We start from the raw sequence: 25286 nt of genomic DNA, 5'->3' as shown, positions 1-25286 counted from the left end.
AAAGTATCCTGTCCCCTGATTGGTCCTCTGATCAGGTGACAGCCAGGCTGACTGAACTTGTTAACCCTTTACAGTCAAAAGAGATATAGAGTACTTCTGTTCTATTAACTTCTACTATCTGTTTATGACAAAAGCCCACTGGCTACAAGCCAAAAATGCCCAGCTGAGAGTTTCCTGGGGGAATTTAGGAGCAAAACTGAGCAGACATGGAAAGCAAAACTCCACCTTCATTCTAGAGCGCGGCTCGGTACGTCTCAGCATAGGGGTGACAGCCGCCCCTTGCCCGACACTGGGGCCTGACTGACACCCTCCCGAGTAAGAGCAGGACTTGCTGCAGCCAGAGCGAGAACTCCCCAGCTGGGCCCCACCAGACTCACCCCCTAGTTCAGGCACACAGTGCTTGAGACAGGCTCACCAGTGGAGGATGCGCACATGTCCAATGAAATGGCTCAGTGGGGAGCCCCCGAAGCTAGAGCCAAGGCAGCAGTTTCCATCACTAGGGTTTCAGCCAAACCCTCGCTTGGGTCCAGACCCTCGGCTACCCCTGGCCTGTTGTGGCACAGCAGGGCTGGTGCCTCCCTCTGGGCGCCTGGCACTGTGCCAGCCATTTGGTGCATGGACAGCTCCAGAGCTGTGGCTTCAGCAGCCTCGCAATCCCCGTCACCAGTCCCTTTGTGCAGGGCCGTTCCTAGCAATTCTGGGGCCCTACACAGCCCTCCCGTGGGGTGTGTGTGTGGGGCCCCAGGCCTCCGGGGTGGGGAGAGCTGGCTTGGGGGGCAAGGGGGAACAGCCCTCCAGCACTCACTGGCAATGTGGGCTGGGGCCGGGTTACTGCACTTCCTGCCGCCGATGAGTGCAGACCCGGTCCTGCTGCAGTCCTCAGGGGAAGGGGTGGAGTGCGGGCAGGGCTAAGGGCAGGGGCTTTGGGGAAGGGGTGGAGTGGGGGCGGGGGCCATGGGGAAGAGCCAGAGCAGGGGCTGGAGCATCATGCAGCTGCGCAGGGCACCAGGGAATTTGGTACCCCAAATTTCCTGGTGCGCTACGCAGCTGCGTACTTTGCATATGGGTAGGGACGGCCCTGCCTTTGTGCATGTCACAAGCCTGGGGAATCTCTCCTGTGAGTCTCTACCCACCAAAGGGGTGGGCTCAGACTCAGAGTTTCTTAGCTCTCCTTCTGCCTCCTGCAGAGGAGAGCATCCATCCATCCAGACCCAAGAGCATGCTGATCCGCATACTCTCTCCAGGCAGTCCCACCTCCTGCATGCGCATAACACCATCAGAGAGCTGCTCTGGATCAACACTGGAGTAAAGGAGATTAAGCCTCCATGAGCCTGAACCTTGCATACACCTGCATGGGTCCCTGGATTTCAACAGCTTTCACTCCTGGTTTACACCAGGGGCACACGTGAGACGGGATCTTGGCCCTGTAATGCCAGGTAATACGAAAGGCAAAAGGAGGCTGCTCCAGATTAACTGGCTGGACTAAGAGGACATAGATGATAATTGTCTGGTCACAGGAGATTCTCCAAACAAACTGAATGGAAATGTAAACCTCGAGGAACAAAGAACACAGGCTGTACCTACAGGCTGGGGGCTCGGCCCTGGGACGCAGCAACTCTGAAAGATGTTTGAAGGTCGTGGTGGATAATCAGCTGAACGTGAGCTCCCAGCATGGTGCTGTGGTCAAGAAAACTAATGTGATCCTGGGGCGTATAAACAGGGGAATCTCTAGTAGGACAGAGAGGTGATTTTACCTCTGTATTTGGCACTGGTGCAACCGCTGCTGGAATCCAGCGTCCAGTTCTGGTGCCCACAGTTCAAGAAGGATACTGATAAATAGGAGTGTATCCAGAGAAGAGCACGAGGAATGATGAAAGGATTAGAAACTGCCTGACAGTCAAAGGCTGCTCCAGGCACCAGCCGACCGAAGAGCACGTGCATTGGGGCAGCACCGATTGGGGCAGGGCGGCATTCGGGAGGGTCGGGGGGGGGGTTGTTCATCAGGGCAGCGCTGGAGGGGTATTTTTTTTGTTCGGTGGTGTAAAAAAAAGCATGTGGCGTCAGGGGTGGGGGCCTCGGGAGGCGCGGTGCTCAGGGGCGGGGCTTCAGGCAGCGCAGCGCTCCAGGGGGTGGAGGCATGGCACAGCGCTGGGGGGGATGGGGCTGGCGCAGCATCGGGTGGGCAGGGGCTTGGGGCAGCACCAGAGCGTCAGGAGGGGGGCGGGGGCTTGCGTGCGCCTTGGAGGGAGACGGGGGCTTGGCGCAGTGCTCAGAGGGGAGACGGGGGCGCAGCGTGGCGCTCTGAGGGGGGACGGGGCTTCAGGCGGTGTGATGCTCAGGGGGGCGGGGCTTTGGGCAGCGCAGCACTGGTGTGGGGTTCGGTGGCATGGTGCTCCGGGGGGGTACGGCGGGGCGGTGTTCTTCTTTTTTGCTTGGGGAGGCAAAAAAGTTAGAGCTAGCCCTGCTGACAGTGAGAGACTCCAGGAGCTCAATCTATTTAGCGTAACAAAGAGAAGGTTAAGGATGACCTGATCACAGTCTATAAGTATCTATGTGGAGAACAAATATTTAACAATGGGCTGTTCAGGCTAGCAGAGGGAGGTCTAACCCAATGCGGCAAGTTGAATCTCAACAAATTCACACTGGAAGTCAGGGTAAAATTTCCACAGTGAGAGTAATTAACTGTTGGAACCATTTACCCATGGACGTGGCGGATTCTCCATCCCTGCCCATTTTTAAAGCAAGACTGGATGGTTTTCAAAAAGATCTCTGCCCTGGGATAGACAGGGGGTCAGATCCCAGTGGTCCCTTCCAGATGTGGAATCTAGGGATGAAAACCAGGCCCGGCACTGCCCTGGGCCATCCATCAGCCTCCTTCCACAGGCAGACCCCAGCAGGGTACCCAGCTGCCACTGTGGCCTGCAGCCGGGCGGGGAGCCAGGCCTGGGGACATTAAACATGGAATCAGACTGCAGGCCCCGTGGGAGAGACCCAGTGGGTGGCCATCCTCACCTCACCTCACCTCCTCACCTCTCTTTATCTGCCCTGGGAGCAAAATGCTTTTCTCTCTGCTACCGTCCGAGCCACCGGGTGGTGCTGCTGTGGCCTCTGCTCCACCCTGCCCCAAGCAAGCCCCTTCCTGCAGGTCATTGTGGGGTGACCAAACCTCCCAAACCTGATCCACTAGCCCCCTCCCATCACAGCCCCGCTCCCACTCACCTTCCGCTGCTCTCTCAGCTGGATACCCTCTGACCTTGTGCTCTGCCCTGCCAGACTGGGCAGCACAAGGGATGGACCTGGCTGCCTGGGCACAGTTAGTGGCCAGATCCAGGACCCCCATGGGGCTTGGCCAGTCCAGCTGTTCGGGGCTCCTGGCATTCCTAGCACCTGCAGTCCTGTTAAACACGCTGCCACACCTGGACACCCCTTCGACCTTCGGTTCCCACCTGCAGCCACCCCCCAATTGCAGACCTGCATCCCCCACCCCTAGCTCTGGGCATCTTCCTGAACTTTTAAGACTTCCCCAATATCCCAGCCCTGGGCTCCCCACATACAGAGCTCTGCCAGTGCTCCTCACTGCTAACCTGCAGCCTCCCACTATCCCAGTCCTGGGCTCCTGCCACAGCTCTGCTGGTGCCCCTCACTCCCGACTTGCAGTGCTGCTCCAATTCCAATCATTTTCTCTTGAACAAAACCCAACAAGTTGTGCGATACTGGACAACAGCTTTCATGGCATGACCAGCTCCTCCTAATGGGCCCATGGCTGAAACCCCCAAACTCATTCCATTGTGACATAAAAGCAGGGCTGGATCCCTGTCCTGCAAAGCTGGCGCGCCATTAGCCCTGACAGCTCGCAGAGGCGCAGTCCTGGCTCTTATTTCAGTGCCTGCTGGGCCTGCACCATCTGTACTGACGCCCCCGCCAGGGCTTATCTTTGCTCGCTTGCTTTCCTTTCCTGCCTGCAGAGGTAGGGCCTGTTCCTGCTGGCTAATCCGCAGTGGGATTTGGGCCAAGGGGGAGGAGAGAGCTGACCCAGTGAATCCCTCACCTTTCCCCCAGCCTTGGAGTTGTTTTCATGCACAGAGCTGGCTAGGAGGGCCTGCGTTGCTTAGTAGGTCTCCCTGCTGCCGCCCTCCCTGACTCGCCCCACTGCCTCAGTGTAGAGAGACACACAGAGAAATTATCGACTCGTAAAAGCCGATTAAAGCCAGCTCAGTTTACAACTCCAGCATCCCAGCTGGCTCTTAAGAAAGGCAAGAGGTTAATTCTCATTGACTGGAGGGAGACACTGAAAAAGCGCAGCAGCAGGGCAAAGAGACCCTCTCATGGACAGGGGGCTGGGGTGGTGACCTGTTCATTTGGAGTAAGGCAAAAAGTTGCTCCAATAATTACTCCAGTTCAATGACATGTAAACTGCACCCTCCTTGCCCAGCAGATCCGTGCCCATCTGCACCTAGGGTGGATGGCTTTTGGAGCAGGGGGAATGGATAAAAGGAAGCAGCAATTCCCCCAGTGCCCCTTGTTAACAGCTCTCCGATGGCTGCAGAGGCAGGCACACAGCTGTCAATCAGTACAGTCACACAGATCCCCAGTGGGTACCACCCGGAGGCGGCAGCAGAGGCAGGTAGAGGAGTGAAAATTGAAAACACCACCCTGAGTCCCAAACTGGGATTTCCGGAGGAAAGTGAAAGTCAATAGGACCCGTGCTCCTAAATCCCTCAGGGAACAGGATTTGGGCTCCTACGTCACAGATGCTTTTGGGAATCCCACCTGACAACTGCCCGATCCAGTTGTCATGGACAGCAGTGAGGGCAGCGCAAGTTAAAGGAGTTAAACCAGAGACGTACAAGCAACGCCCAGCTCCCGTGGAAGCGACTGCGTGTGGACAATCCCACCGCACACCATGCTTAACAATGCTTGTCTAGACCATGTTAGAACTGCCGCCCCCGGCATGCCCTGGCATGGGCATTGCATCAACTGGCTGTTGGAAACGCGGTGTGCGGTTACATTGCAGCAGCCCCGTGCAACGTGTGTCTGATCTAGTCTCCAAAGAGATCAGGTGGCTGCAATTCCCTCCACTCCCCATTTCTCAGACCTGCAACACTGCTCAACATCCTTTGCTCAGCACATACACCTGGGTGTTATGATAACCAGCTTCCCAATAGGGGGCACTGTTGGGTGATTACGTAGAGGGTTGGTGAGACCTCTCCATTCAGTAAGGGCTTGCCAGGAGCGGACACTCTAGGTGGAGAAAGGACTAAAGCCTGAATTTTGCTCTGGTTTGCCTCTCTCTCCATGCTGGAGTCCAGAACAGCTGGGAACACTGCACAAAGCGATGCAGCCCTGTTGCAGTGCATCACAGAACCATGGGCCTGCAAAAACCTTAGTAGCTGAGTCCACTTCCCAGCCTGTGCACAGAACACACACACACCCCTTCCAGGCAGGTCTCCAAAGTCCCCACGGCTGGAACATCCCCAGCCCAGCACCCTGAGCGTCATCCTAGTTATACCCACAAGTATTGTGTAAAATAATTCCTCCCCCTCAGTTTATGCCCTGCAGAGAGTAGTGGCCTGTTGCAAAGAGTCTGTGGACCTGAACTTTTCATTTTGCTGGCTAGATCTGTCCCAGGACTCGGCTCCTTTCTCAGCTCCCTGGGCAGCCCCACCACCATGCTTCCCTTGAAATCAGCTTCTGTTTGCTGCCCGTGCGCCAAACCCTGCCGGGCGCCTTTGTGTGGTTTCATTCTCCTTGCTTCCTCCCAGCTTGCCTTGATCGGTGTGTGGGTCACTCCCAGTCCATTAGCAAAGATGTTATTCGAGGCCGGGCTGAGCCCATCACCATGGCCACCCATCTCCCAGACAACACGGGGTTGGTCTGGGACGGTGGCTGACCCGCTTTCCAGGCCATCTGACAGTGCCCCACCCTGAGGCCATCTGAATTAATGTTTCAGTTCAAGTTTTCCTGAGAAATAAAGGGCCGGGATCCACACTCGGGCACTCCGGCGTAAGCCAGCAGGAACACCGCTGGAGTCAGTAGGGCCACACGGGATCAGGTATATACAGGGTGAAATTAAATTCACCAAGGGCTGGCACACGCCGTGTTAGCCACCAAAATCAGCAAAACAGGGACACAGGTGCCACCCAGGCCTGGCGAGGGGCGGATCTCACCCTGTTTGCACCATGCTAGCACAACAGCAGTATCAAACGGGGGCATGCAGTGTCCTGCTTCCTCAGCCAAAGGTCCAGGGCAGGAAACAAAGCTCTGGGCCCTAGCAGCAAAGAGTGGGGGCAACGAGGAGCCACGACTGTACAGATCACAAGCATTTGCACAGATTTGCACACCCGCCCAGTGGTACCAAGTGGCGAAGGGCCCAGCTGAGCCAGCGGGCATCATTATGGGATCTCATCTGCAATGGGGCTGCGGCCTGGCCTCCACCAGCAACTGAACGCTGAGTTATCCCTCGAGTGTTCCCATGAACTCCACCCCATCCACACGCACAAACCCCACACGGGGGGAGTGGCAGCAATCCCAGGACTGCGCTGGCATGGCTGGGGTACAGCAACCGCCCCTCCTGCTCCCTCTAGTGTGGATGCAGGCTAGTGCCATGGCACAACTGCAGAGGGCTGCAAACCCTCAAAGCCTTCTCACAGTCCTCTACAGCTCCTGCCCCAGCCATCCACCTGCTCCTTGTCCGCACAGCACCTGCCTGCTCTGCTCAGGCCCAGCTGAGTCCCACATGGCTTCCAGCACTAGCAGCAGGACGGGAGGGGCCCAAAGGGCAAACCCCTCCAGCGGAGAGAGTCTCCCTGGGCTGCATCCTATTGTCTATGGTAGCACCTAGCAACACAAACCCATGTCAGGGTCCCATTGTGCCAGGCCCTGTTTAACATAGCGAGAGACGCTCTGTCCTGAAGAGTTCATGCTCTCAAAAACTGAGGAGCAAGAGGGTAAACTGAGGCACAGAGCGGGCAGTGACTCAGCAAAGGTTGCAGAGGTGGGAACAGAAGCCAGGTCTCAGTGAGTCCTAGTGCAGTGCCCTGCCCACTAGGCAACTTTGCCACCAGCAGAGTCTCCCCAGCTGGCAAGTGGCAGAAACACCCAGGACACAGGTGCCCATGCAGCGTTCACCCAGTGACTAGTCAGAGGCGCCCATGATGACCACAACTTGCTTGTTCAAACCCTGGCCCTGCTGAAACTTGCCACCACTCACACCCCTCTTCTTTCCAGCTCAACCCCTACCCCAGCAGCAGGCCACCTGGTGTGGGGTCCAGCACCCCTGGGGCAAGCGCAAAAGGCCACATACATCTAGACAGGGCCCAGGTATCTGAGCAAGCACAGAGCCAGTGAGCAGATCCCCCAAACAGACGGGGCGGAGGAGGGGGAAGTTCCCCAGCCCATACAGGCACCAACACCAGCGGGTGGCTTAATTTGCAACAGCGAGCCCTGCTCCGGGGCTCTGCACCTGTCCCCTCCTTTGCCAGCTCATGCGTGCTTTCTGCATTCGCCTGGCTGGGGTTTACAGAAAAACCTGCCCCGCCCCGCCGGCTCCCCCAAGGCCCGGGCCATTCTGTGTTCCACAGGGCCACCCAGGGGGCGGGGAGGGGGAAGAGGAAGTGGGGCAATTTGCCCTAGGCCCTGGGCCCCACGAGCCCTGGCCCGGCAGCAGCCCGGATCTTTGGTGGCATTTCGGTGGCAGGAGGCCTTTCAGTCGCTTCAGGTCTTTGGCAGCATTTCGGTGATGGGGGGGGCCTTCAGTGCTGCCGAAGACGCGGAGCGGAGCGACTGAAGGGCCCCTCGCTGCCAAAGACCCAGACCCCCGCCGGGCGAGTAAAAGTACCACAGCTCCCTCGTTTTGCCCAGGCCCCCTGAATCCTCTGGGCGGCCCTGGTGTTGCAAGGACGAGAAGGAAGGACAGGGGAGCAGAAGCACTCACTGTGCACCCTGTGTTGAAACAGCAGCTGCCACGTCCTGCTAGTTCACCCTTCAACTACATCAACTGCAAATTGGGCCTGTGCCCCCTTCCATAGGGTGCTGTTGGGCAGGGCACAGGGCTCCCCTCTAGGACTATCTCAGCTGAGGCCCCACAGATGCCACTAGCCACGTGCTCCAAACCCTAGCCATCTGGCACGGGGGAGTCCAACAGCCCTGTGCCACCACATGGGCAGAGGGGAGACTAGCCAGAAGAACCACGTCACCCCTCGCCCCTTCCGAGGGAGTCTGCTCACGGGGCATCGCCAGGTCCGAGGTGCCAGGACCAGCCGGGGCTTGCCGCATTGCCACCCACTGTCTGGTCCGCCAGCCACAGCGCTCAACTTGAGGAATGATGGGAAGTTCACTGTGCTGCTATGCAATTCCCCCACCCAGCTGGAGATGCCTTGTGGCACCACCCACAGCACCAAGCGGATCTCATGGGCACCAGAGGAACTGACCAGAATCCATTCCAGCAAGGTACCATGATACTGGCCAGGATTTCCCTGTGTCCCAAGGGCACATGTTGGCTCAGGAAGCGGGTGGATACACAGGGGATTGATGGATGTGCTAATGGTCCCAAGGTTAAAGAAGGGAAGGACCAGACCTGGATTGCTGAGCCCCTGGAACGGACTCTGGCGCAGCCCCTGGGAGGGGAAGAACTGGACCTGGATTCCTATGCCCCTGGAATGGACTCTGGACACAGCTGCTGCAGTGACCTCAAAGCACAGGACACGGGACAACCAGCTTCAGGTTCAAGAAGGAAGGAGACAGTGTCTTACCTTTGAAGGAGAGCTGCACCCTTGGCGTGGCAAAGATGTAGTCCTTGGCATGGGCCACCCGCCAGCCCAGCGTCAGCAGGGTGACCCAGAGGACGACGCCAAGGAGGGGCATGGTGGGGTAGATCTAAGTCCAGGAAGAGTCCTTGGGAAGCCTAGCAGGCAGGAGAAAGCAGTGTTACTTGGGGGGCTGAGAACGGAGTAGCCCACCCACTGCGGGGACATGGTTCTCACCCCATCTGCCTCTCCTATGGGGAGCACAATCCACAGACACACTCCAGACTACTGCCAGGGCCACACCCAGCTCACACATACCTCCCAGGCTCCTTCCCACATAGTTCCCCCTGCATCAGAAGATGGATGAGAACTTGGGGGGAGGGAGTGAGCCTGTCTAGGAGTCTATAAACTCCAGAGGTCTGATAGTTGGCACAAGCCCCACTGACTGTTCCTCAGACCCTGTGGTGGGGAGATAGGGCCCCAAGTCTTAGGGCCACTGCTGGAGTAATTCCCCAGCCCCTTCCCAGTTCCCAGGGAACACTGATCTGGGCTGACCTGTTAGAGAAAGGGGCTGCTATCTGGTGAACGAGGGGTTAACCTCAGCCAAGCTTCCCTTTCCCTAGTGGGGGTAGGGGGGAGCTAGAAGCTGGGGATACAGATTCTGGGGAGGTGGGGCAGCCCCCCACTAGGTTTGAGCAGACCAGGCAGGACACTCTGACGCTCCTTTCCACATCTCTTGCCGTCTGGCCCATATAGAGGAGCCCGGGCAGTTGGCTCTATTGTATCTTTCCCGTCATTTTGCCAGGTCCCCACTTATAAAAGCGCTCCATCAAACCCAGCTCTGCTTCGACCAGCCCGTCCCACCCCAACCAGCTGCTCATTGAACATGGGGCTAAGAGGACGCAGGCGACGGGGCAGGCCAAAGGCTCGCCCCATCACCAGGCGCTTTTCAGGACAGCGGACGCTGCCAAGCAAGCCAGCATCCCCTGGGGCAGCACCACTGTAATTAATCAGCTCACAGGCTGGCCTCTTTTGCCAAAGCAAATGGGGTTTGACTGAGGGGTAGTAATCCGACTGGCTGGGTCAGGACTGAACAGCCCCCTCCTGGCCCAATCCCATGGCAGCCATGGAGGGATCTGGCCGGCCCACCAGCTGGCAGCTGCTGGCCTGGATCCTGATTGTTCCCTCCCCTTCATATCTCCCACCAAGCAAAGAACCGTGCAAACCAGGGAGCGGAGGGGAAATCTGGACTTCATTATTTACAGAACAAAAAGAGACAAAAGGCACTTTGGGAAAAAAAAAAAAAGGTCCGTATGTGCCAGGTTGGCTGAGTGCCATGGGGATAGGCAACACCATGAAGGGCAGAGCCAGCAGCCCTGCAGGAACCACCAGGCTCGCAGGGGGAGCAGAAGCTGACCTATCTTAACGTGGCAGTGACAGGATTTTAAATCCAGACAGGACCCTAGTGAGCGGCCAGGGCTCCTCCCATTAGTACTGTGCTGAGCTGAGCCAGCAACTGGTGTTAGCAAGACACCTGGTCTGGATTCCAGGTGACGGAGACTCCCTGCAAACCCCTCGGTCCACTGGCTAATTACTCTATCAGCAAAGCCACTTACTGCCTCTTGGAATCGGTCAAACATCACCTTCCAGTGCTGGGTCTTTGATACTTTTGCTCAAAGAGAGCTGCCTGCTACCAGAGATCTCCTCCCTGGCACAGTGCTCACAGCCCGTGCTCAGTCTTGCCCTTCTAGCTTGACCTGCACCAGACTCCCTACGAACGTGGGGCGTGCCCCAGTCCTCATGCATGGCCTCTGAACATGGCAACCTATCTGCTAGAAAGGAGGCAGCACAGTCCAGTGAGCAGGGCACAGGCTGGGCAGTCAGAACTCTAGTCCTGGCTCTGCCATGCATCTTCTGTGTGTGTATCATGCTTTGCCTCAGTTTCCCCTTCTGTGTAGCGGGGATAAAGGAACTGACCCTCTCTTTGCAAAGTGGCTTAAGATCACTATCTAGCTGGGTCCCCCCATCACTATATTGAGTGGACCGCTCACAATCTGTAGTGTATTTCTCCTCACACACCCCTAGGGGGCTGAGCTATTATCCCCATTGGGCAGGTGGGGAACTGAGGCACAGAGAGACCAGGTGACTCACTCATGGTCACAAAGAGAGTCCATTGCAGTGCAGGGATTTGAACCCAGGTCTCCCAAATCCTATGCTACTTCCCTATCCTCTAGGCCTCCCTTCTTCGGCAAGCAGCTGAAAGGAGGTGGGAGGGGCTCTCTAACAGGGTCACTGCCTCCAGAGCACCCCCTCCTGGCGGTGGGGGGGTGTTCCTGAAATATCCCTGCCTCTGTTTCCCCTCAGTGACTCAGGCCTTCAGCTAAGCCCACCTTTTCCAGGGTGTGAGTCCAAAACCAAACACAAAACACAGAATCTTGCCAGGCTCCCCTCCATCTCTCCCCTCAGCCCCCAGGCTTCTTTGGGCTGCCTCCTGCCTCTACCTCAGCAGCTGCCCCCAGGCCTTCCTCCCATTCTCCCCTCTTACTATCCATCTCCCCCAGCAGCCAGCCCAATCCCTCAACTAGTCCAGGGGGCCTGACTGGGTCATATGACCATCTTCATCTCCCTCTTGCCCACGGGGAGGCACAGTGGCACATCTGGGCCGAGACCCATTGCCCCTTCAAGGACCAGCTGCATCCAATGTCTTGTGAATGGATCCCTGCTGAATGGAGCCAGTCGGTGAGAGGGGTGCTCGGCAAGGTGTCCTGGACAAGCAGGGTGGATCTGGTCTCATCTGGGATAAGCAACAACAAAAAGGATCAGCCCGTTGGCACTGAATGAGTTGGGTTGGATCGGAGCTGCCCCGAGAGCAAGCGCGCTGGTCTGCCCCCAAATCCGCCAGCTGGAGCATCCACAGTGGGGAGGAGAGAACTAGCTTGGGGATAAGAGGAACTAACTGATCACTTGGCAGGCTCCTCACTGCAGTCTGGCCAAGACCCCATGCTCAATCAGGTGTCGGGCCCCAATCAATCAGAAGATTGTCCTAAAAATCATGATATTTAAGAATAAGAAACCGAGGTTCTTCCCCTTTGCCTTCGGATTTCTGAGCTGTTATGGTCACCCTCAGGTCACGTTTTCCAACTTTTCTCCACAACCAGCAGGGCCAGAAACTTCCTTCTTCCCAATCTAAGAGGGAGACTCTCAAATGCTCACATGAATCCAAGCGCTATAGCTTTATGGATCCCAAATTCTAGGACATTTGCCGTAAATACGCAGGAGGTGGCGACACTGCCGGCGTCTGGGGATATCTGCTTTGCCAAGGGGGAGGAGAAGAGGGTTCGTTTCACAGCTCTGTGCTCTTGAGGCACCAGGTTTTTAATTCTTCCTGGCTCAGGGACAGATCCCGCCATCTCCCTCCCACCACAGATGGGCCCCCACAGATGGGCCACATGTTGCATGGGAAAATTGATGGTGGCAAAGCACCGTTGATGGAGGTAAGGGTGGAGAGATGGGGGTCTCAGACATTTACCCAAGGACCTTGTTTCCACTGGGGTATTTGCTGGACAATCAGCCCAGCTGAGCCAGGTGGATGAGGCCAGCACGCGTGCGTGGGGGAGGCGGAGTACCACAAATCATTATATGTGCCTGCACGAAACCCTCTTGGGTCACGGAATCACATGAGCTGCTGCTCATCCCCCACTGGGCAGCCACAGGTCCCCGCCTCTGCCAGTCCAGAGGCTGGTACAGCCCTGCCCAGGAGCTCTGGCTCTGCAGCAGGTCCTATGTTGCGTTCTGGAGGGCTCCGGTTCAAGCCCCAGGATGTGGCCATTGCACTATTTGTCTGAGGCCCTGATGTCTGGGACAAGTGCTGGGGGCAGCAGGGCAGGGAGATGGCAGGTGAGCTGGCTGCGAGGGACAGAACATGCCCTGATAGTGCTCCTGGGGCAGCAGGGGCCAAACAAGCCTTCAGTGCTGCCCCCTGTGCCCAAGGAGCAAACTGCAGGGAGCCGACTGGAGGAGACTGTCTAATGGTGGAAACTAACTTTGGGAATTTGATAGGAAAATCCCTCAAATTAGTCAGACGAATGGCTGGAAGGATGTTAGGCTGAGCCCCTGGGAACACAGAGCTTCTTTCAACTGTGGGCAATGCCCCACCATCACAGGAATCACAGCTTCCCCCAGTCACTACTGTATTGCTACTGCCTTTGGAGTCCGTAAATATTTGTCTTATCGATCTATTTCCCCTCTCAGGCACACACAGCTCTCTCTCTCTCTGGAATCTATTGTACTCTCACTCATTTCCATGTCAGCGTCTCCCGGCTGAGATTCTGCACTTAGCACAAAGCCATGTGTTTTGGAGCCGGGACGTCTAAAAACCAAATTATCCTGAGATATAAAAGCTACAGTCGGCTGCACTTAAATAAACCCCCCTGTTGGCTTTGGGAAATAGTTCTGGCAGATCCTGCTATTGCATTTGGATGGAGCTGTGCGCGCGTCAGAGGGGGAGTGAGATGGCAAACAAAGGAAAAGGGGGAAGAGGAGAAAAGGAGGAGAAAGACGAGAAAGGAAAGAAGGGAGGAGGAGGAGGAAAGAAAGAGGAATCAGTAAAAGGAATGAGAAAGGAAAATAAGGTCCAAAGCTGGGAGGAAAACAAATGCGGAGAGAGCAGAAGGAATAGACCGATCTCCAAGTGCATCTTAGTGCTGCAATTCTTCTCTCCAATGTCGCTCACACTCAGATGTGGAAACTCAACTGCTCTGGACAGATTTGTTTTTCAACAAGAACCAGCCACCCTGAACTCCTGGTGCGGGCAGGCAAGGCCAAACTCCGATGCTGGGCATTCTAGGTTATTTTTATTTCATTATAAACAGCACAGCTATTTTCCCTGTCCCCAAAATAAATCAAATAAAGATTAGCCGAAACGTTTGGGAGCCGAGGCAATTGGGCAGAAAGGGAAAGATTTCCTCAGCTTTGCTGCTGAAATGCCCATTCAGAGGGGGTGGGAGTGGCTGGCCTGTGCCGTGCCTGGCTCTCAGTGAGCGTGTGTCCAAGAAAGGGGCTCAAAGAGCAGGAAGTGTTCTGGGAAAAAAAGAAAGCCACAGGCTCAGGAGTCAAAAGGGACTTCTTAAGAACTCCGTGACTAAGATACACACACGATGACATCAGCAAAACGCTGCAGCCCCTCGGACTGGACAGATAACTTCCCCCTACATAACTCCTCCGCAGCTACATTTAACCCTCCGTTGCCCTCCTCACACCCCGTCCTCTCCCAGGAGGGGTCTCTCTGGTCCTTGGAGTGGAGATATGGGATATTCCTCTCTCTTTTCAGCTGCCTGACCTGTGCTGGGAGGGTACAGCCTTGGAGTCTGACAGTGCGTCAGGGCTGGGAGAAGGTTGGGGGAAACAGGACTTCCTCTTAGTACCCCCCCGCCCCCCTGGGAGAGCACCATTCTAGCCCCATGTGCATGGCGCTTGGACCAGTCAGGTAGAAGAAGGGCTGCAACTGTGTTAGATCATTTCCAAGGGCTGACAGCCTGGGGGCATTTAGGGGACCAGACCAGGTGGGCATCATAGGTTGGGTGGGTCAGCGGGGTCACCTGGGTAGCCTCAGACTAAGGCACCTGTCCTGGGTTTGATGCTGTGCCCTTATACCTGAGACATCTGCTGTCCCGGGACCCTTAGCTCCTGGTAGAGAGGAACTGGTCAGGCAAGCTGCATCCGGCCCCCTCTGCTGATGCCCCCAGCATCCTAACAGCATGGGCTGGCAGTGGGGGGGCTGTATTTCTGACGAGGAAGTGCCCTAAGCCTGAACAATGAGGGCGGCTCCCCACTAGCACTCTGATCTGTGCCCCCGCTGACCCACCCTCTGCCACTCTCCACCACAGCCACGCTCCCAGGGAGTTCACAGCACTCCATGCCCTGCAGGGTGGCACTGACAGGAGCTGGGGCTGCCATGTGACTCCTGACTATTCCCCCAAGGTGAGATCGGCCTCCCTCCCAGCCTGGTGGGCAGGACAGAGACACACACCCCCTTGCAGAGGGAGAAGGCAGAGTGAAGGGGGTGGGGAAGCTGGTGTTGAAAACTGCCAGGATGAGCCAGGACCCAACAATGAGCAGACATGGCAGTGAGCCAGACAAGTCCCCAAGCCTGGACCCCAGGAGTATTCTGCCCATCTCAAGGGTTACCCCTGCCACATTCCCAAACCAGCCATCTTGGGGCACCCAGCACACCCCAGGGTGCAGCACTGCTTTCTCCCCAATACACCATCCTCTGTCCCAGTGTTCTGCCCACCCAGACATGAGCTGTCACCGCAGCCAACCCCTTGACCCTCCAGCAGGACACAGCCGAGCTGCCCTCCCCACCCCTCAGCTCATTAACACTCTCCCGGCACTCTGGGTCTGGGAATGCTGGCTCCTGTGGGGTCAGATTGCCAAGGGCCTGCCCCATTAGCATGTCCCTCTTTCCTCTCTGGGTCCCTTCTTTCCATCTTTCAGCCCTCTGGCTCTTCCCTCACTCTATGCTCCTCCCCAGGCAGATCCACCTCTCCCATGGATTTGGGAGCCTCCCTACTCAACATCCATTCTCTGCGACCCCCACAACTCAGGGACAACCAGGTCACAGGCCATCCAGAGATGGATGAGGAGAGAAGGCCCTGCCTGGAAGAAGGCAAAACAGGTTTTAATTGAAGCTGCTGCACAAAGAAAGGAAGGGGCAGGAATTGAGGGATGCTGAAATAAATGCCAACAGCTGTTAATAACCCAAACAAGAGTTGTCCCCCATCCCAGGGCCTGGCTCCATAGTGTCCACACAGCCACCTGATGCTCTGGCCCAAGGGCCCCAGCCCAACAACCCATGCCAGCTGTTGGCAGGAGCAGGGAAGTCTCTGGTTGCACTGGGGCCTGAGAGATCTGAGCCACAGCAAAGGAGAACAAGGGGTTGGCGGTTTTGTCCTGTCTAACAAATTGATGCAATTAACCAGGGCGGCCGCAGCTCCCCGGGCATGGGAATGTCTCCCACTAATTATACAGCAGTTGTGTTTTCATTGGGGAAATGAAAGCCAAAGCGAAAACAAACAGGCCGATGTGGGAGTGAGGCTGGCAGCAGAACCCTGAAGAGCTCCTCTCCTCCTGTCTGACAATCTAGACTGTAGGAAGATGATGGAAGTGAGGGACTGGCTGACCCTTCCCTACCGCCCCCCCCAGAGGCAGGGCAGAGAGGGGGACATACCGCTGTCCCTAGGCCCAGAACTTGGGAGAAGAATTCAAACAAGGGGAAGAGGAGGGAGCAGGGGAAGCGGAGAAGGGAGAATGGATAATAAATTCAGGGAACTCAAGAGCCGATAAAGCTGAAAGAGCAGCGAGATCACTCAGACCCAGGGGTTTCGCCCACCTCTGTGCTGGGTCACCCCAGACCCAAAGCAAAGGCCCTGAAGCAGCTGAGAGCAGAACCCTGGGGCAGGTCAAACAGGCTGGGCCTGGGAAGGGGACAGGGGAACAAACCCCCTAAAGGTGCAAACCAGGCTGGGGTTTGGAGGCAGCCCCTTCCTAGCACCAGCAGGAGACTTCGGAAAGGCAGACGGACCTTCCTGAGCTGCAGGGGCTGCGGGTGGCTTCCCAGAGCCCTGCCCCGCCAGGGCGCTGCGGGGAATCAGGCCAGCCCTGGCACGCCATCCGTTTCCTTTTCCCACGCGGAACTGTCGTCCCACCCGACTCCCTCCCCGGCCAAGGGCAGCGCCCGCTTGCCAGCCGCACGCCTGGAGGGCCAGAGCCGCTGAGCTGCCCCGGGGCGCCGGTGCACTCGGCAGGTCTATCTGCTCCCATGGCTTTTTCGGGAGCTGGAGCTTCCCCGAGCCCTGCCAGCCCCTAGGAACTCAGGACCCGTTTCCCCTCCTCTGCCCCCGGGCGCGGGACAATACGATCCGACCCGAAGACTTGCGCTGCTCGGGAGAGTTCAAACCAGCCCGAAGTTTGTTGGGAGCAGCGCTCGCCTGGATCTCTGCCTTCCCGCCCCTCAGCCCCATCTCGGGACAGGAGGTCCCTGCCGGGGCCCGATCCCTGGCGAACCTCCGGAGGTGCAGCCCCACGGGCCTCCCCGGGCCCTCGCCTCGCAACAGGGGACGATGTTCCGCAGCCACCGCCGGCACGAAAGCCTTGGCGGAGTTGTGGAGCGCGCTGGGCAGGGGCCCGAGCCCCCGGGACTGGGGCTCGCACCCTGCTTCGCGGCGGATACGTACCTCTTCGGACGGCTCCGGGGCCCGACGGAGCAGCGTGGATGCGCGGGGCTCCCAGCCGCGGCGAGCTGCGGGCGTGGAGCCGGCGCCGATCCAGGGGCAGCCCCAGCCCGGAGGGGAGCGGGACCCTAGCGCCAGCCCAAGCCCATCTCAGCAGGGTGCCCAGCGGCACAGTCCCCGCGCCATTCCCATGCGCCCCCCGCTGCAGGGTGCCGGCGATCAGGGGCGCGCCGGCTCTGCCCCCCGGGCCATAGGCGAGCCGAGCCGAGCCGAGCCGAACTGCGCTGCCTTCCCCTGGCAGCTCTGCGCGCGGAGCGCTGGCTGCTGGCCAGGCGAGCAGAACTGCGCGCAGCGATGGCAGACTCCGACCCCGTGCGCTCCCCGACCCGCCCGGCTCCACAACTCGCACCGAGTCCGCGGCCCCGCCGCAGCCCATTGGCTTCTGCTGCCTTCGATTTGCATAGCCCCGCCCTCCCCCGCCCGGGATGGGGGGCTGGATTGATTGGCTTCTCCCCCCCCACCCCTTTCCACCTGTACCGCCCCTCCCCGCTGAAGCCGCTGGTGCCAGAGCCTCAGGAGGGCTTGGCAGAGGGAGCATTGCAGAGGAATGCTTGGAAGGGGATTGGCTTGGTCTCCTCTCCACCCCCGGATCAGTTTACATGCACCCCCCAGCCCTGCCCAGCTCACCTCCAGCCTCACTCTTCCCCCTCTAGCCCGGCCCCGCTCCCCTGTTCCAGCCTTAGGTCCTGGCTTGGCTGGTGCAGACCTTGGAACAGCCCTTTCCAAACCTTTGGTATCTTTCCTCACTTCCCCGCGATTCTTTGATGCCTGTTTTCTAGGGGGAGTGCCCAGAAAGGGGCGGGGGGGATGTCACCTAGCAAATCTAAATAAATAAAGCTAGTCCTTTGTCTGGCTTAGTTCTGCAGCCTATTGCACTGGAGCCTCCTGGCTCCCTGGGGTGGGTGGGGGAAAGAGAGAGAGGAGGAAGAGGAGTGTGAGTGACAGAGAGAGAGAGGGAGGGGAGGAAGGGGCCTTTGTGATATTGCAGAATCCAGCCAGCCAAATATCCTCCAACAAAGAAAAACTCAGGCATAACTGACAGCAGCACCAAGCGAGTTCCCATCATTATCTCAGCCCCCCCACCCCCCTCCTTCCTTGCATCAGCTCCCCAAGACAAGATGGATTAACCCTTTGGGGGAGGAGATTCGGAGCCATCGCCCACACCAGCCAGAAAGCAAGCTTCCCTGGGGAGATGCAGGGTGAACCCCGAGTGCAGAGCTGGCGAAGTTGTTTGGAGTGGCAAGGCTTCAAGGCATCAGTGGAATTGGTGCTAGGGATCTCCAGCAAATTTCCGGAGCCCTGCCCTGCCTCAAAATTCAGCAGGTGGTGCTCTTTCTTCTGAGCAAGCCTGATGCTGATCCACATTTCTTGGCAGACTCTGTGCTACTGGAAGCCACGTCTTTCCGATAAAGTGTCAAACTACGGCTGTTGATCTCTTCCTCCCCAGAGGTGGCTGCCTGTCAGTGGTGGGTGGGGTGATTTGTGTAGCCACCAGAGCATCTGGGGATTATTTGGGGCGAAAGGTGTTCTGCAAACATCAAGGACTGTTTTCTGCACAGTAAGACTGAGCAACCTGCAGTCAGGACAAGACACAGGAGATTTCTGTGATTAACGAAGAGAGCTGGGGGCCTGGGTTGTCACAGTCATTCCTCTCGGAGTTATCTCATACGATCCCAAAGCCAGGCTCAGGTCTGGGGCTAAGCAAGGAAGGTGCATCTTTTCCCTGCTCCCTCCCGGCCTGTGCATCTGTACTGCAAACATGTGGCTCATTCATGAGACGATCCAGGGAGCGAGGTACCACTGTTGTGAAGGAAATGTCCAAATCACTGGTAATGGCTGTCCTGGGGAGTAGGACAACTCTGGGCCGTTATTTCCCCAGGAAAGAACTAAAGCAAATAAGCAAAGGTACATATCAGATGCAAATCAACGCATGGCCCAGCGCTCAGCGTGTGTTAGTGTGCTGGACCCACAGAGGACAGTATAGCTGTTGGCTAGGGGATGTGCCCCTTTGGCTTTAGTGATTCACCCCCTAGAGGTCTGTGGTTCAATCCCCCCATGGTAACCAAGCAAAGAGCCCTTTCTTACACCATCCAAGTGACATATAAAGCTAGAGCTGCTGCCTTTTTGCAAGATGCTTAGACAAAGGCAAGTCACTGAGCTCCACACAGGGGAAGAGGGTGGAATTCCCTGACCTGTGTCATGCAGGAGATCAGGCCAGGGGGTCAACAGCCTGTTTTGGCCTTGGGATAATGAAGCTTATAAAGCAAGAAAATGAATGGGCGAGTGACCACACAGTACGTACCCTCTTCTCCTCCATCCTCAGGCACACGGCTGTGCTGCAGACCAGATGCACCCCATCCTTTACTCCACCCTCCGGCCCTGGGCCCGATTCACTAGCTGTGGTTGGTGTTTGGTGCAGTCATTGGTTGTGGCCACAGACTGGGCTGGCCCTTTATGGTAGTCCAGCTTGGCCCCCACCTGTGACTAGCAGGCTGCCTCCCGGTGGGAGCAGATGAGAGCTGGATGATTCCCCAGGTCCCCAGAAGAACCAGCATGAACTCAGCTGAGTTGGAGAGCTGCAGGGAGTGCCTGGATCCCGGGAAAGAACCCAGTTCATGTCAGCCTTTCAGGTAGCCTGCAGACAGCAGGTAGGACCCTGTATCAGGGGAAAGGATCCAGCTCTTAGCTGACACCTGGCATGTGGCCTGGGGAGTTGGGAAGTGCAAGGAGTAGAAAAATTCCTGCAGGCATCCCTGGGGGGTCAGGGCAAAGTGCTGAGAGAGTGGAGAGAAAAGCCTCCAGAAACTGTAGCCAGGTGGGGAAGAGGAGCTGCTTTATTTTGGCAGTTTGCCTAAGCATTTGGTTTAACCCATAAATTGTGTTGTGTGAGGCAAGGCCCTGACACAGACTCTGATGTAACATTGACCCTTCCTGAGCTGGCAAGTTAGCCCCCTGGATTGCTGCTGTAGTGGGAGAAGGCTGAGTAAAGGAGTGGGTGCAGAAGGGTAGTCAAGGAGGCAATGGAAGCCTGGTGTCTCTAGTAGGGCAGAGTTAAGGTTGTGACGAGGCAGGGCAGAATTAAGGTTGTGATGAGTGGTGCAGCCAGTAGCTGTGGCAATGGGTGTTTGTGAGTGGAGGTGTAGGGCAGATGTACTGTTAAGTGGATTCACTTTTCATTGCCTTGCTTTTGTGGATTTGTGCTCTGCGTGTGTGTTAATCCTGACTACTTTACAACGGAGATTGTTCTCTATTAATTCTACAGGCTTTTTCTCAATGTTTCATGACTCTGAGGGTGGACTTGTGGGGTTAGACCTGCAGTGGCTGAAAAAGAATGCTTTGTCTGCCAGCAGCCATGCATGAGTCCTTGTGTATTGGTAACTGCACATGACTCATGGATGTTGCTTAACAAAACCTGACCGGTAATTGTACTACCTCATGGAGAAGATTTTTCTGTGTGCCTGGTTTTCTATCAGCCAGATTTGTGTGCACAGAACATGGACTTCCAGTTAGAACATGAACAGTGGCTGAAAATGACTCAACAGCCAACATTTTCTTTTAACAAACCGCTCTGTCTTGCATCAGATCTTGGAATGAGGAGAGGCCAATGAAAAGGAAGAGTCCAGCAGTTCTGTACTCACGCTGTTACGTTCATAGAGCATATGGGTAGCCATAGAATTTTGCAGGATCACTTTATTACAGTGGGCTGAATTTTTTCAGTGAAAAGGGGGTCTTTTTTGCCAAAATGAGGGTGTTTTACAGACAATTTTTTTCTTTCTAAATCTTCCAGGTTCTTTTCAACCCTTTATTTTATTGGATATCTATATCTATAGATAGATAGATATAGATATATAAATATATAACAAAAAAAACCACACACACACCTGGAAAGTCTCTACAAAAGAAAGTGGAAACAACACTTTTTTCACTTATTTGAATTTCCTCCAGCAAATACTTCCCATTTTCCAGCCAGCTCCACAAGACAGAATCCTTCATCCTGGAGGATCTAAGAGCACTTGAGCCATCCACCAGCTAAAACACAGCCACCTCTGAGGTAGAACATCCCCACCATTCTGCCCCTTGCTGCATCAAGTGAAGAATAACATCTCCAGTTGAAACTCCAGGAGGAACGTTAGGTTGCAGAAGAATGGAATTACCTGCACTGGAATTGGAGTGGGACACTGGGACTAATTATGTGGCCATTGAATCTAATGACCATGAGGGGGGCAGAGTATTAGGCTTACATTTTGTCTGTAAGATAGCCCGTGCCCTCTTGCAGAGTGCAGGGGGTATGTCTTCACAGAGAAGAGCGCCACCTACTGAATCACCGGGCTGCTTCTACACCAGCTGTTTTTTCCATAGAGCTGTCCTCTTCAGTCATGGACCAGATCAAATTGAGCTGTACAGAGAGGACAATCTGGAAAATACCATAACCTCGATGCACAAAATCAGCAGTCTTCCCCTTTGTTAGTATGTTCACTTCGTCCCGAAATAAGAGACTGCAGAAATATGTAATAGGGCGAGAGAGACGATTGGTGATATGAAAACATTCTGCAGAAGGAGAGATGAAAGAGGCCAGGCCTAGGAGGAGATATGAGCGAGGAATATGAAATGATCAATGAGCTAAAGAAAGCCAGTCGTCTCTCCTGTTTACCTTTCCCCCTCACATCAGGACGTCCCCAGCAGGTGACTTTCCTAAAGAAAAGGAAGAGCTGGAGAGAATATCAATTAGCCCTTGTAGAAATTGTGGCCCATGTTTCATAGGCAGTGCAGCACAGAGGTGAGGATTATAACCAGAGAAGCTGAGCTATGAACGTCTGCAGTCTGGCTGATTAAACGAAAGCGAAAGATCAGAACGTGCATGGCTCGGAGAAGATTATGTGATAACAGCAGCGGAGGGAAATGATATATCTTGCCATCCCTAAAAGTCAGCCTTCGCCCAGTGTTCTGGGTCTTCATATTGAATCAGCTGCTCGTGTGATTCTGGGAGGACTGGTAACTTTTATGTCACATCTGGGACGGTATTGCCTTAGAATGCTGTCCTATGGCTGCATGGACCATAGGCGCCGACTCCATGGGTGCTCCAGCACCCACCAGTCCCAGCTGTTTGTCGTCTTGGGGAATAGCGGAGAGCAGCAAGAGGAAGGTGGGGGTATTGGGGAGGGGGCGGAGTGGGAAGAGGCAGAGTGAGGGCAGGGCCTCGGAGGAGGGGGCAGAATGACGGCGGGGCATTGGGGGAAGAGGAGGAATGAGAATGGAGCCTTGGGGTGGAGCAGGGGTGGAGCACCCCCTTGGGAAAACTAAAAGTCAATGCCCATGCCATAGACATGAAATAGCTGTGTTGCTGTGAGTAGCCACAGGGCTAGAAGTGGGTCTGCGTAGACTGGGACAGCTGGTGTCGCCACATCACCATTGGGAGGCCAGGCAGAGCCACCTTGAAGCAGCACTGTGGAGATTAGGCACCGCAGGAAGTACAGCCCGAAGGGAACAGCACCCTGCAGCCCTCTGATTGGCCCATCCTCACTATTTAACTCTGGTGGATGGGCCAGGAAATTGTCCTGGGCTGCTGCAAACTCCAGGCTCCATCTTGTTTTCTGGTCCAACCCAGCTTGGGACTAGTTCTGATCTCCAGTCTCCAGCCTTGGCCTGGCTCTGATCCTGACTTTTCCTTCTTGATCCCAGCTCCAGCCAATACCACTAGGCCATACTGCCTTTGCCCTGGTCCCTGGCAGCTCCTAGGAGCCCTAGTCGCTGAGCAGGACCCCAGGATGCCAAGTGCCTTACAAACACAGGACAGAGGCAGTCTCTGGCCCAGTGAGGTCCAGGGGATAGTAGAGAAGATGCACTCAGTGGTCATAGCTCCATTTAGGAGACTGGTTATTAAGAACATAGGAATTGGTAGACTGGATCAGACCTGAAATCCATCCCTTCTGGTGTTCTGTCTCTGACCATAGCCAATGCCAGATGCAAGAAACGCTGCAGGAGGCAGCTACGGAGAAACCTGACCCCAAGGAAATTTTCCTCCTATCCCCCATTAGTCAGAGGTTCTCTCTGTGTCTGGTGCTTACATGGCCCCCAGACCCAGAGCAGCTGAGCCTCTCAGAATCATTACTGTATTTATCCTCACACCTCCATGAGGTCGGGCAAGGCTATTATCTCAGTTGTATTGATGGTGAAATTGAGGCACGGAGACTGAGTGACTTGCAAGGAAGTCTGTGGCAGGGACTTGAATGCTTGTGTTCTGAGTCTCAGACTAGCCTGCAATCACTGGGCTGTTCTTCCACAATGACTTGTCCTTCCCTAATGGCTCGGCCCTCCTCATTGGCTTAGGCCCTGGCGAATGGAGGCATGGAAAGTCCATCTAAAAGTCACGTTTGGTTTTGTGTTAAATCCTTACTGTTGTAACTCTGGAAGCTTTAGTGTTTTCAGTCATCTTTGGAGTCCTGCTAAGCTCTAGACTTCAATGACACCTTGTAGCTGGGAGTCCCACAGCTTAACCGTGTTGCATGAAAAAGCCCTTTCCTTTTATCAGTTGAAATTTCATTTTCACGGAGGGTCCTTTTGTTCTTGTGTGAGGAGTCAGTATGAAGAGTCGATCCAGACTCTCTTCACTGGGCTGGGCATTATTCTGTATACCTCTATCACGTCCCTTCTTACTCATTGCTCCTTAAAGATAATCAGTCTCAATCTCTTCAAAAGGAAGTTTTCTCCAGGCCTCTAATTGTTGGCCAATTTGTGTAATTGACCCCACCCCCCAAACAGGGGTGGCTCTAGACATTTTGCTGCCCTAAGCACAAAGGGTCCGCTGGTCCCATGGCTTCGACGGACCTCCCACAGGTGTGCCTGCAGAAGGTCCGCTGAAGCAGCGGGACCAGCAGACCCTCCGCAGGCATGCTGCCAAAGGCAGCCTTTCTGCCGCCCTATCGGCAACCGGCAGAGCGCCCCCAGTGGCTTGTCACCCCAGGCACGCGCTTGGAGCACTGGTGCCTGGAGCCACCCCTGCCCACCCCCACAAAATCTTCTAATCATGAGTGAAAATAAACTGTGTGAAATGTAGGGGCTTCCTGAGATACAAGACTTTTCAGAGATGTTTCCCTTTTGAAGCAAAGCCCCTAAAACCTTCTCTAAACACCAAACCTTAGAGGAACGTCATACCCCCCCAGTGGAGCCTGATATCAAAATTCCAAATGTTGTTTTATTCATGTGCTCTCAACAGCATGTTAATGCACAGGACTCTTATTGGTTTCAGATGGCTGACTCATTAACTCGAGAGTTATGAATATTTGCATTTAGGAACACTGAGTTTGTTGCTCTCTCAGTAGCTGTTGTAGCGTTTATAAAGCCTGCGCATACGAACTGCGGAGTTTGTAAAGTCCACAGACCGGACAGCAGTGGTGCAGAACTCTGGCTTTCAGGCTATGGTTACAAAGGACTGTCGGAGTTCTGCCGACCCAGTGTAGCGTACACCTTCTGACAGGCGAATAGCTTTGTCTCAAGGAGATTTACAATCTATGCACAAAATGACATTTAAAAAAAATGTGGAGGGGAACTTCTGAAACCCCCCGTGACGTTCCCCTCTGGTGTTATCTGGACCGGTGATCTGCTAGGTCACCCCAATCCATGACTCTGGGAGCCAGCCTTACCCTGCTCTGCTGTGAGAACCAGGGCTGCTCAGAGGGGCTGGGCAAGAGGGGCAATTTGCCCCAGGCCCCGGGCCCCAAAGGGGCCCCCACAAGAATATAGTATTCTATAGTATTGCAACTTTTCTTTTATGAAAGGAGCCCCTGAAATTGCTTTGCCTCAGGCCCCCGAATCCTCTGGGCAGCCCTGGTGAGAACCATCACTCCTGGGCTTTTCACACACAGCCTCTGGCATGAGTTAGTCAATTTAACAAAGAAATTGATATGTACCAGGCTTGTTATCTCGAGGGGAGCCTCTGACACATGACAAACCAAACACACTGCTTCAGGGTAAAATGAATTTATTAAGTATAAAGATCGATTTTATGTGATTATAAGTCAAAGCATAACAAGTCAGATTTGGTCAAATAAAATAAAAGCAAAACACATTCTAAGCTGATCTTAACATTTTCAATGTCCTTAAAAACTTAGATGCTTCTCACCACAGGCTGGCTGGTTGCTCTTCAGCCAGGCTCTCCCCTTTGACCTGCACTTCAGTTGCTTGATGGTGGTGGTTTCTGCAGATGTAGGTGGACGAGAGAGGAAGCATGTCAAAATATCTCTCCCTTTTATCA

The 25286-nt window shown here is 55.3% G+C and overlaps 1 protein-coding gene across 2 annotated transcripts in view; it reads right to left on the bottom strand.

Moving 5' to 3' along the window:
• SEMA3F (semaphorin 3F) overlaps positions 1–17244 on the bottom strand; it is a 103795-nt gene extending 86551 nt beyond the window's left edge. For both annotated transcript variants that reach the window (XM_032799316.2, XM_032799317.2), the window contains exons 1-2: positions 16979–17244; positions 8751–8902 (exon numbers count right to left, since the gene is read on the bottom strand). In XM_032799316.2, coding sequence (XP_032655207.1) covers positions 8751–8862 — 112 coding nt within the window. In that variant the 5' untranslated portion in view covers positions 8863–8902; positions 16979–17244. The remainder of the gene's footprint in view (positions 1–8750; positions 8903–16978) is intronic.
• Between the last annotated feature and the right edge of the window lie 8042 nt (positions 17245–25286).

This window comes from Chelonoidis abingdonii, chromosome 16, assembly GCF_003597395.2.
Source record: "Chelonoidis abingdonii isolate Lonesome George chromosome 16, CheloAbing_2.0, whole genome shotgun sequence".
Lineage (NCBI taxonomy): Eukaryota > Metazoa > Chordata > Testudines > Testudinidae > Chelonoidis > Chelonoidis abingdonii.
This window is presented reverse-complemented; position numbering and strand designations above follow the sequence as displayed.